Here is an 11,916-nt window from a genome sequence, read left to right on the forward strand (position 1 = left end):
ACATTCTGAAGGACTGGATGTGTATGGATAGACAGATTGTGTGTGCTGGGCAGTGGATTAGCCGCGGGTCACCAGGTGAGGTGAGCGTTTTGGCTTTGGCCTCTAGGGCTGGGATAATCAGTCCTCTGATTCACGGGGTTAGCAGTTTGTTGTACGTATTGATTGTTTTGCTGCAGTGCCATGCTTTTGAGGTAATGGATGCCTGAAAAATCGAAGCTTTTCAAAGCTCTGGGATCTGGAGTGTTGCGGTGGCCTGCAGTGGCCAGTGGTCTGATTGGACTGCTCTGTTTTGAGAACTGAAGATTTTTGCAGTGTCATCCACTGGGAGCTTGAGGGAGAACAGTGTGTCTGAAGACTTGACAAGATATTTGACTGTTTATGCTAATTGGGAGTTTCCTTTTAACTGTAAACAGCCCCAGTCAAACACTGAAGTTTTAAAAAAGCAGACTTAGTATACTGTAGACTTTGAAAAGAGCTAGAATAAGAAAATAACAGGTAGGATAGACATACAGTTAGATACAGACAGACAGACAGACAGATAAATAGATAGATAGATAGATAGATAGATATAAATATTTGATAGCTAGATAGACAGACATACATGATAGATAGACAGACAGATAGATAGATATATAGATAGATAGATAGACAGATAGACAGACAGACAGACAGATATATATATATTTCATAGATAGATAGATAGATAGATAGAGACAGACAGACAGACAGACTGGCAGACCGACATATATGATAGACAGACAGAAAAACAGACAGACATATATGAGAGAGAGATAGATAGATAGATAGATAGATAGATAGATAGATAGGCAAACGTAGAACTACTTACAGACAGGTAGATAGACAGACTGACAGGTAGGTATACATAGATATTATAGATATACAGATAGACAGACAGACATATCTAGATCGACAGATAGATATATTTACAGACAGGCAGTTTCATAGATAGACAAACGTAGAACTACTTACAGACAGGTAGATAGACAGACTGACAGGTAGGTATACATAGATATTATAGATATACAGATAGACAGACAGACATATCTAGATCGACAGATAGATATATTTACAGACAGGCAGATACAGTATGTAGTAGATATGTAGACAGACCAATAGACAGACATGTAGATAACAGACAGACAGACAGTAGTTGTCTACTATTAATCCCAAAGGGTGTGGCACTCTAAAGAGCAAAACCTCTTGAGATAGACATGTCACCATCACAGCTGTGAACATGAACAATCTGACAGCTCAACAAGTCCCTGCAGTCTACACCTGTTGAGAGACACAGACAGAGATGACACATTTCATCAGGTGTTTGTTTGTTTGTTGGCAGCTGTGTGTTGATGCTGAGTTTACTCATGTCCACATGGAAGTCTCACGCCAGCAGACATGAGCCGTCTGCTAATCTATCACAGCTAATGCCTACAGTCAGCCTCTAGCACAAACACTTCCAAATACTGTTTGTATACGACACTGACAAATTTTTGTGGTTGTCTTGCTCTGGATTCTTCTCTAGAGAAGACCTCATCATCTTGTTTACTAGCTACTGTGCATCAGCTTGTAGCAAGCTAACGGCAAAACCATTTCTACATTGCTAATACGCAAAAATGTACTGACACTCATGCGGATCCTATACAGCAATGCCAATTTATGTCACACAACCTGACACAAGACCCTTCGTCCAAATGTTGTTCATTAGCTAATTGCATTGCTCGTTTTGGTGCTAAATGGAAAGTGACAATGGAAACGGCTAACGTTGACTGACGTGGCCCGCTCATTCCTTGCATAAACCAAATAGGTAATTACAAAGTGTACCTCCTCCATTTTCAAGATGCACCTGGGGAGAATACTAACAAAGATAGACTGCCATGATTAATGTGGCAGAGTCTGGGTTGCGAGACAGATGGCCACAGGTGTGAGCGACATTAGCAGCCAAGCTTATGAATATTTTCCACAGTTGTCACAGCAGATTGTTTACAAATGGCTACATTAACGATTGCATCACACACCAACAATTTTACTTCCTGTTTTTCACAGATTATCTCCAAATGTCCAAGTAGTTCAAATGACCCACCATCACACAGTTAGTTGGGCTTGATAAGGCATCACTATTATTATTAAAAGTTGGAAATCTGAGCAATCTCTTAACCCAAAGTATTACATTTTGACTTGTAACTTGGCCTGCATATTAAATTGTGGAATATTGAAGAGTGTTTTTACATTTTTGAAATAATATGCTAATATGTGGGTAGTAAAATGAGTAATGAGTAGTATTGGCATAGCAACATGTTAACATCCCACAGTTTAACTTAGCAATGGCTTAGAAACACCCTGGCAGTCATCCAGAACACACTAGTATCAGCATAAGAACATGGTAACATCACTCAACACACCGAAACAACTGCATAGCAACATCCTGATCACCCTAGTATTGGCATATGTAAGCCCTCTCCCCCGGGTCCTCTCCACCACACCTCGTTCTGAGTGGGTCTCTGGCATGGGAGGCGGACGCACTAACAAGGTGGCTAAAGACTGCAGCCGCTAGTGTCAGTCGCTAGTGCGTCTCTTGAGATCAGGGGAGTGAGGTTTACCTGCACAGCACCTACTCGCTGGCCACATAGCAGTTAGTTACACATAGCAACATGGTGACATCACTCAAAACACCTTAAAGGGGTCATATGATGCGACACCCTAGTATCGGCATAAGAACATGGTAACATCACTCAACACACCGAGACAACTGCATAGCAACATCCTGATCACCCTAGTATTGGCATATGTAACCCCTCTCCACCGGGTCCTCTCCACTGCACCTCGTTCTGAGTGGGTCTCGAACCCGGGTCTCTGGCATGGGAGGCGGACGCACTAACAAGGAGGCTAAAGACTGCAGCCTCTAGCGTCAGTCGCTAGTGTGTCTCTTGAGATCAGGGGAGTGAGGTTTACCTGCACAGCACCTACTCGCTGGCCACATAGCAGTTAGTTACACATAGCAACATGGTGACATCACTCAAAACACCTTAAAGGGGTCATATAATGCGATTTCATGTTTTCCTTTGTCTTTTGAGTGTTAAAAGCTGTTTGTGCATACAGAAGATCTGTAAAGTCGCAAAGATTAAAATCTCAAACCCAAAGAGATATTCTTTATGAAAGTGAACGCTCAGCCACGCCTTCCTAAAACGCCTCATTCAAACACGCCCCCACATATCTACATCACTGTGTGGGAAGATTTGCATAACACCGCCCAAATGTATACGCAAAGAAAGAAGGTGTAACTTTTATTCTCGCTGTAGTTTTGTTGCTGCCGCCATATCGTGGAGATGCTGTGTGTTTCGTTGCGAAAGCCAAACTACTTTGTTTGGTCTTCCAAATGAGGACACAACTAGAAATCAGTGGTTAAGTTTTATTTACAACACTGTTCCAGAACAGTACAACCCAAATATTCAAGTGTGTGCAGCACATTTTACGGAGGAAAGTTTCCTGAACCTAGTAAGGGGCGTAACATTTGCATCACACGCTTGAGGAATTCGGCCAATCACAACGTGCTAGATAGCTGGCCAATCAGAGCACACAGCGCTTTTCAGAACGATGAGCTTTGTAAAAATGGACACGTTTCAGAAGGGCGGGGCACAGACGAGCAACATTGCATTACACCAAATACACAAAATAATGTTTTTTTTTTTTTTGCAATGTCATATGACCCCTTTAACAAACAGCATGGCAACATCTAGGCAACAATCCAGAATACCTTAATAGCCTATTGGCATAACAACAGACTAACATCATTCAAGACACCTTAGCAACTGCATAGCAACACACTGACAACCACCCAAAGCACCCTAGTATCAGCATAACAACATGATAATATCACTCAAGAGGCCTTCAGAAACAGCATAGCAACACACTGGCAACTATGTGGAGCACCCTAGTATGGGCATAGCAGACACCTTAGCTACTGCATAGCAACACCATAACAGCCACCCAGAGCACCCTAGTATCTGCATAACAACATGGTAATGCCACTCAAGACACCTTAGCTACTGCATAGCAACACCATGGCAACCTACCAGAACACTGTAGTATCAGCATAGCAACGTACTTACATCCCTCACGACACCTCAGCAACTGCATAGCAACAGCCTGGCAACCACCGATACCAACTATTGGCATAGCAACATGCTAACATCACTGAAGACACTTTAGTAACTGCATTGCAACAGAATGGCAACCATCCAGAACACCTGCTGGCATAGCAACATGCTGACATCACTCAAGACACCTTAACAAACAGCATGTCAACACCCTGGCAGCCATCCAGAACACCTATTAGCATAGCAACATGCTTGCATCTCTCAAAACACATTAGCAACTGCATAGCAACACCCTGGCAACCACCCAGAACACCTATTGGCATATCAACATGCTTACATCACTCAAGACACCTTAGCAACTGCATAGCAACACCCTGTCAACTACCCAGAACACCTATTGGCATAGCAACATGCTAACATCACTCAAGACACCTTAGCAACTGCATAGCAACACCCTGGCAACCATACAGAACACCAGCTTTGTGGCATCAGCTTTTGTGGCATTTTTCTTCAGAAAGGGATTGATATTAGTCAGGGCTGCTGCTCGTGAATTTTTACCATAATAGGTCTTTGCTAATAGCTATTGATTTAGGTTTAGGGAAGGCACCGGTTATTTATGCACTAATTAAGTGAAAAATACTCAAGCAGTGAAAAGCCAAGGAATAATTTGGTAGATGATGTGTCCAATGCTATTTTTTTCCAGACAAAATAAGAGTGTGATAAAACGGACAGAAATTAGTGAAGTACATATAAAGATGTATTTGCAGTATTTGGTGAAATAAATTTTTAATGTAAATTCTTTGGTGTACAAAGAATGTTTAATGTTTTTATCCCCAGAAAACCGTGTCCATCAGCAGTGATTGTATATAAAATGTCTTGTTTCCATGTTTTTTATTTGCCTAACTAAATAATTAATTTTTTTAACTAAATAATTAACTTCTATTTCGATAACAAAATCTTAAGACTGCATAATTTAACTTTGCTGTTAGATGATTTATACATTGTAATTTGACCAAAGAGAATTTAAACAATTAAATGTTTTCAAACAACTTTCCTGAACACGCCCCTCATTTATCATTGATAAGATAGTCCCGCCCTAAATTCACGCCATTGGTTGATCTCATGTTGCTTTGTTGGACTGGTCAGAATGATCAAACAAACCAAGCAATGTTTTAAATTTGCCTCAGTGTTTATACTGTTCTGGGAAATTAACCAATGAGTGAAAGTCTTTTACCAGATTAAAATGTGTGCTCTTCATCTTAATCATTAAAAAGTTAGTTTGAGAAGGTTATAAAAAGCCTTGCTGTACAAGCAGTGTAGAAAAAAGACGTGTTTTTACTCTAGGCGACTATTTAGTCATGATTAAATGTGTCGTTATGTAGCCCTTTATGTGGCTTCCGTTGCTAACAGCTGGCTTTCTTACTGTAATAATAGGGTGACATACTGTGCAGAGACTTAAAGGCAGAGTGAGTGATTTTTCAAAAACACTTTAGAAAACTGATTCGGGCCGAATCGCAAAACGAATGATTTGAGCTCGTTTATTATGGAATGAAAGCTTATTATGATGTTGGTGGGGTTCTGCAGCAGTGTGGTTAATCTAATGGGAGGCAGAATATTTCAGAGATGTTCTGGACATCAGCCAGTGAAATTGATGGCCCAGACCTTAGTGTACTATAAGTTCCAATCTTTATGTTCCACCTCATCTAAAAGATATCAGGTCATTGCATACTGGTGCATACTGGATATGTTACGTCACATGTTAATTGTTTTTTTTTTTTCAGTCTGATTTTGGGGTAATTCATTTATTATTATTATTATTATTATTATTAGAATTTTCAGTGTTTCTCAGTTGACATTTCTATTTTGTCTATTACAGGATGGTACCGAGGATTTTCCACCAAGAAACCCACAATCAAGGTAAACTGATTCATTTTTCATACTCAATAGTGTGGATTCTACAATCCACCCAGTATGCAGTTTGTTTCCTTGTTGATCTGCAGTGAACCTGTTTGAATGTCAAGTAAACAACAAAGATCTACTGTTGAACTGTGGTTTTCGACTGGTAGGTCGTGACCCGTGCATGTTCAGATACGGCCACGGAAAGCAGGGAAAAACAGTGCTAAATGCAAATAATAAAATGCAACCATGTATTTTCTACAGCTGTGACTGATAAAAAAAAAATACATTCCAATAAATTGACATCTCTATATAATTTCACTGAATGAGACACTGACTCCCAGACAAAAATGAACCCCCATAATATCCGCTTACTATGCAACAGTTCTCTTCTTCACAGAAAGATGGTTGAAAGGACTTGTTTTGTCTTTTTTTTTTTGGTGCTACAAAATTAAATCAATATGTGCATTTTACAATAAATGGCCTTTGACTGGTTGGAAATATGTAGTAGTGATCTTTCTAAATTTTAGCAGCTAGGGACTCTCTGTACAGTGCTCACTTAAAGGCTGCGTGGGCTATTGTTTCTACTGCTGTTAGGTAATGCAGACTTTCTAAAATACTCCAAAATACGGCTGATGTAAAATTGGTTGTGAATACCATTTCATGAAAAAAAAAATATATATATATTATAAGGAATAGACAATGAATGACATAAGGGACAACAAATGATACAAACATGTATCTCTGAATAAGGATTTATTTTAATATTTTCTAATCCCAGTTGTCAAATTTTAAGACTAAATTTGGTGCTACAAAATTAAATCAATATGTGCATTTTACAATAAATGGCCTTTGACTGGTTGGAAATATGTAGTAGTGATCTTTCTAAATTTTAGCAGCTAGGGACTCTCTGTACAGTGCTCACTTAAAGGCTGCGTGGGCTATTGTTTCTACTGCTGTTAGGTAATGCAGACTTTCTAAAATACTCCAAAATACGGCTGATGTAAAATTGGTTGTGAATACCATTTCATGAAAAAAAAAATATATATATATTATAAGGAATAGACAATGAATGACATAAGGGACAACAAATGATACAAACATGTATCTCTGAATAAGGATTTATTTTAATATTTTCTAATCCCAGTTGTCAAATTTTAAGACTAAATTGCGATTTTGAATTGAACTGATTATCACGTAATGTTATCCTTAACTTTTTATGTTTAATCTGATATGGATAAGTAGGAAGGTTTTGCATATCAGCTGTTCATAGCACATTCAACATATTTGTTAATAAAACAGATTTCTGCGTAAAACCATTCTCATGTAAATTCTCGCATTACACAGCACCGACAAATTTCTTTATAGAACGAACTTCGGTGTAAATTGTTCGTACTGACACATTTGTTTAAAGAACTATGCAAAACTTGTATTTCTATGCGAACAATTTACACAGAAATGTATTCATTAAATTAACGTGTCAGGGTCAATTTACGCTTTTTTGTAAATTTCTATGTAAAAAAAAACATCAATTAATGCTGACGCATTCATGCGCATTCAACAAATTCCTGTGTAAATTGTTGCAAAAGCCATAGTACATAAATTGTTGCAACATGCTGCACAAACACATTCGTTCAAGAAACTAATTTTTCATAAAACCACTCTTGCTTAAATTGATTCTTCTACAGAACAAATGTCTATGCAAAATGTTCGCAAACCCTTTCTAATGTAAATTGGTGGGTCATGCAGCACAAGCACACTTGTTTACAAAAGTAATTTCTGTGCATATTTTTCGTAAAACCATTGTTGCGTAAATTGTCGCATCATGCAGCACCAATACTTTTGTGAAATATTCACAGAACTTGTAATTTATTTATTAATTTTTTTACCCATTCATTATTTGAGGATAAATTTAAGAGCAAAGTTTCTGTAAAATGACTCTTGTGTAAATTTACGCATCATGCAGTGCCGACAAATTAGTCCAGAGAGCAAATTGGTTTGCAAATTGTTCGCGAAACCTTTCTAGAATAAATTGCGGATCGTGCAACACAAACACGATGGTACGACACATTTGTTTATAGAACAAATTTCTGTGAAAATCATTCATTAAATCACTTTGTCATCATGGAGTGCCAAGGAATTCGTTTACAGAACGAATTCCTGTGTAAATTTTTCGTGAAAACCATAGTACATAAATTGTTACATCATGCAGCACAAACACATTCATTTAAGAAATTTATGTACAAAATGTCTGTAAAACTACTCTTGCGTAAATTTACGCAACATGCAGTGACAACAAAATCTTAAGAACAAATTTCGGAGCAAATTTTTCACAAAACCTTTCTTGTGTAAATTGCTGCATCATGCAGCACAAACACATTTGTTTACAAAACACATTTCTGTGCACATTTTTCGCAAAATCATTATTGTGTAAAAATGGTCACAATATGCAGCACTGACACATGAAACATTCACAGTACACACAGTTACTTTTTTTTTTTACTTTATTTGAAGATAAATGCAAAATAATTTTGCCTGTAGACGTGAATCTTATTCATTCCGTGAATAAGAAAGTTTTACAGCAGAATCATATTCATTCAGTGTGTTTTGACTCCATTGTGCTGATTGTAGTGTTATCTGAGGACATGATTTGAAATACACTTCGACACTTAACAATGACATCTATTTGAAAGTGGCAGCGAGTAGCTAATATCCACTTCATAGACAAGGTTGTGCTTGTTATTCTGCTTTTCCTGACCTCACAAGCCAGGTTGAGAGAAGGACAGGGCGTACCACAAATATTCCTCCCAAAAGACAGATTTTCTCAGGATGAGAGGAGGAGGATGGAGCTTTAAAGCGACTTAGATCTTGTCTGCCGCAGCTGTTCTTCAGGGACACAAATGCAGAGGCAGGTATTACTGCGGGCGCATATGTTAAGCTTATTTGTTGCTGAAAATGGTCTATACTGCGGCAGAGTTTCTTACACCTTACTAGAATGTATTGGGAATCACCACATAAGACATCAGAAACATATTAAGTAGAGCTTTAGTTGTTGTAATGCATTTCTTACAGTATAAAGTGAGTATCAGTCTCAAGCCTTATTATTGGATCGCACTATTCAAATATTTGTCACATTCTGCCATATGTTGACAGATCCATATCCAGTAGCTGACATTTCCCAACAATTTTCTTTTATGTGAGTAAAGTTCACTTTACAAAGGACAGATGAACAGTTTTATGCATACGGTGACCTTTAAAAAACTATGGCTAAACTACCAAGAAGCCCTCATCCAAACCTTCACAGATAAAGAGCTTCGGGCAAAATGTTCTGGAAATCACATGTGTGAATGAACAGGAGCATTGTTTTGATGTGAATGCTGTGAGTACATGAGTTTTCAATATAACAGTCACCTGGCAGATACTGCGAGGTTAGTTTTGTAAGATAATTTAAAAACAAAACATGATATTTGTGACCCGTGTTGGCAAAATGAGTCGGAATGCGCACAGACAAATTTTGAGCTACAGTCAAACAAAGTCGATTTTGAGGTTTTCACAAAAATGAGTTCATTAAGCCCTCGTCTAGCAATCCCAATGCTCCAAATAATAATTTCAGATGTTTAATAACCTTCATTTGTAGGTTTTCTGAGAGGAGTAGGCTACCTTTTCTCCGCTCGCTTTTCACGCTTTTCATGTCTTAAGTGAACGTTTGGGGAACTGTTGGGGAAAAACATCTGATGTGTAATATTGTATTAGATCCGTGCATTACAGTAGGTCTTAATATAGGCCGCCTCATAATGTTAATCTAACAATAAAAGAATCACTCGCTGCTCTTGATTGAACTGCTTTTGTAGTTTAAATAATCAATTTATTCGTAATTAACAGACTAAATGGATTTTTACATCTAAACAAAAGCATTCAAGAAAACAAATAATCAGATGTAAAATGAAAAAGGTAATGCATTATTTGTTCCTTTCTTATATTTGTTCTACTGTTTTTCTTTTGCATCTGTTCTTATTTGTAATAACAAAGATAAAATAAAAAAATAGCTATATTGTGATTATTAATATAGTAATTATTATTAAGAAAAGAACTGGAGGAAAAGATGCAACGTTGCAGGTGATTTTGCTGTGGAACCTTCAAAAAACTTTAACTTGATTTTTCTCAAAATTTACTTTGCTGACTCTATTGACTTCAAACAGGTGTAGCTCAGTCATTTTTCATCCAATTCCAACAAATCATACATCATTCGGAAGGTCTTTTAATGTAGAATGTGAACATACAAATAACTCATTTTTGAAAATGTGCTCATTGTGACTCATTTTGCCAGCACAAGTCACATTTAGTGCATTAGTTTGATTTGACATGATATTGTTTAAATAATTCTGAATATTGATTCATAAATCTGAATATATCAAATTAATATATCATAAATATATTCATAAATGTGAATATATATGCAGTGTTATTTTAGCATTATATAAATCTATATTTATAAATGCATATTGTGACATTTTTTTGTATACTGCCATATGTTGACAGATCCATATCCAGTAGCTGACATTTCCCAACAATTTTCTTTTATGTGAGTAAAGTTCACTTTACAAAGGACAGATGAACAGTTTTATGCATACGGTGACCTTTAAAAAACTATGGCTAAACTACCAAGAAGCCCTCATCCAAACCTTCACAGATAAAGAGCTTCGGGCAAAATGTTCTGGAAATCACATGTGTGAATGAACAGGAGCATTGTTTTGATGTGAATGCTGTGAGTACATGAGTTTTCAATATAACAGTCACCTGGCAGATACTGCGAGGTTAGTTTTGTAAGATAATTTAAAAACAAAACATGATATTTGTGACCCGTGTTGGCAAAATGAGTCGGAATGCGCACAGACAAATTTTGAGCTACAGTCAAACAAAGTCGATTTTGAGGTTTTCACAAAAATGAGTTCATTAAGCCCTCGTCTAGCAATCCCAATGCTCCAAATAATAATTTCAGATGTTTAATAACCTTCATTTGTAGGTTTTCTGAGAGGAGTAGGCTACCTTTTCTCCGCTCGCTTTTCACGCTTTTCATGTCTTAAGTGAACGTTTGGGGAACTGTTGGGGAAAAACATCTGATGTGTAATATTGTATTAGATCCGTGCATTACAGTAGGTCTTAATATAGGCCGCCTCATAATGTTAATCTAACAATAAAAGAATCACTCGCTGCTCTTGATTGAACTGCTTTTGTAGTTTAAATAATCAATTTATTCGTAATTAACAGACTAAATGGATTTTTACATCTAAACAAAAGCATTCAAGAAAACAAATAATCAGATGTAAAATGAAAAAGGTAATGCATTATTTGTTCCTTTCTTATATTTGTTCTACTGTTTTTCTTTTGCATCTGTTCTTATTTGTAATAACAAAGATAAAATAAAAAAATAGCTATATTGTGATTATTAATATAGTAATTATTATTAAGAAAAGAACTGGAGGAAAAGATGCAACGTTGCAGGTGATTTTGCTGTGGAACCTTCAAAAAACTTTAACTTGATTTTTCTCAAAATTTACTTTGCTGACTCTATTGACTTCAAACAGGTGTAGCTCAGTCATTTTTCATCCAATTCCAACAAATCATACATCATTCGGAAGGTCTTTTAATGTAGAATGTGAACATACAAATAACTCATTTTTGAAAATGTGCTCATTGTGACTCATTTTGCCAGCACAAGTCACATTTAGTGCATTAGTTTGATTTGACATGATATTGTTTAAATAATTCTGAATATTGATTCATAAATCTGAATATATCAAATTAATATATCATAAATATATTCATAAATGTGAATATATATGCAGTGTTATTTTAGCATTATATAAATCTATATTTATAAATGCATATTGTGACATTTTTTTGTATA

At 36.7% G+C, this 11,916-nt stretch overlaps 1 protein-coding gene across 1 annotated transcript in view; it reads left to right on the plus strand.

The window, feature by feature from the left end:
* The window catches only part of LOC107677038 (dedicator of cytokinesis protein 3-like), a 245,045-nt gene that overhangs the window by 58,384 nt on the left and 174,745 nt on the right, over positions 1 to 11,916 (plus strand). The window contains exon 3 of the mRNA XM_016471828.1: positions 5,989 to 6,029. Within this exon, the coding sequence (XP_016327314.1) occupies positions 5,989 to 6,029 (41 nt within the window). The remainder of the gene's footprint in view (positions 1 to 5,988; positions 6,030 to 11,916) is intronic.

The sequence above is a fragment of the Sinocyclocheilus anshuiensis genome, unplaced genomic scaffold (assembly GCF_001515605.1).
Source record: "Sinocyclocheilus anshuiensis isolate Anshui unplaced genomic scaffold, SAMN03320099.WGS_v1.1 scaffold584, whole genome shotgun sequence".
In the NCBI taxonomy this organism is placed as follows: domain Eukaryota; kingdom Metazoa; phylum Chordata; class Actinopteri; order Cypriniformes; family Cyprinidae; genus Sinocyclocheilus; species Sinocyclocheilus anshuiensis.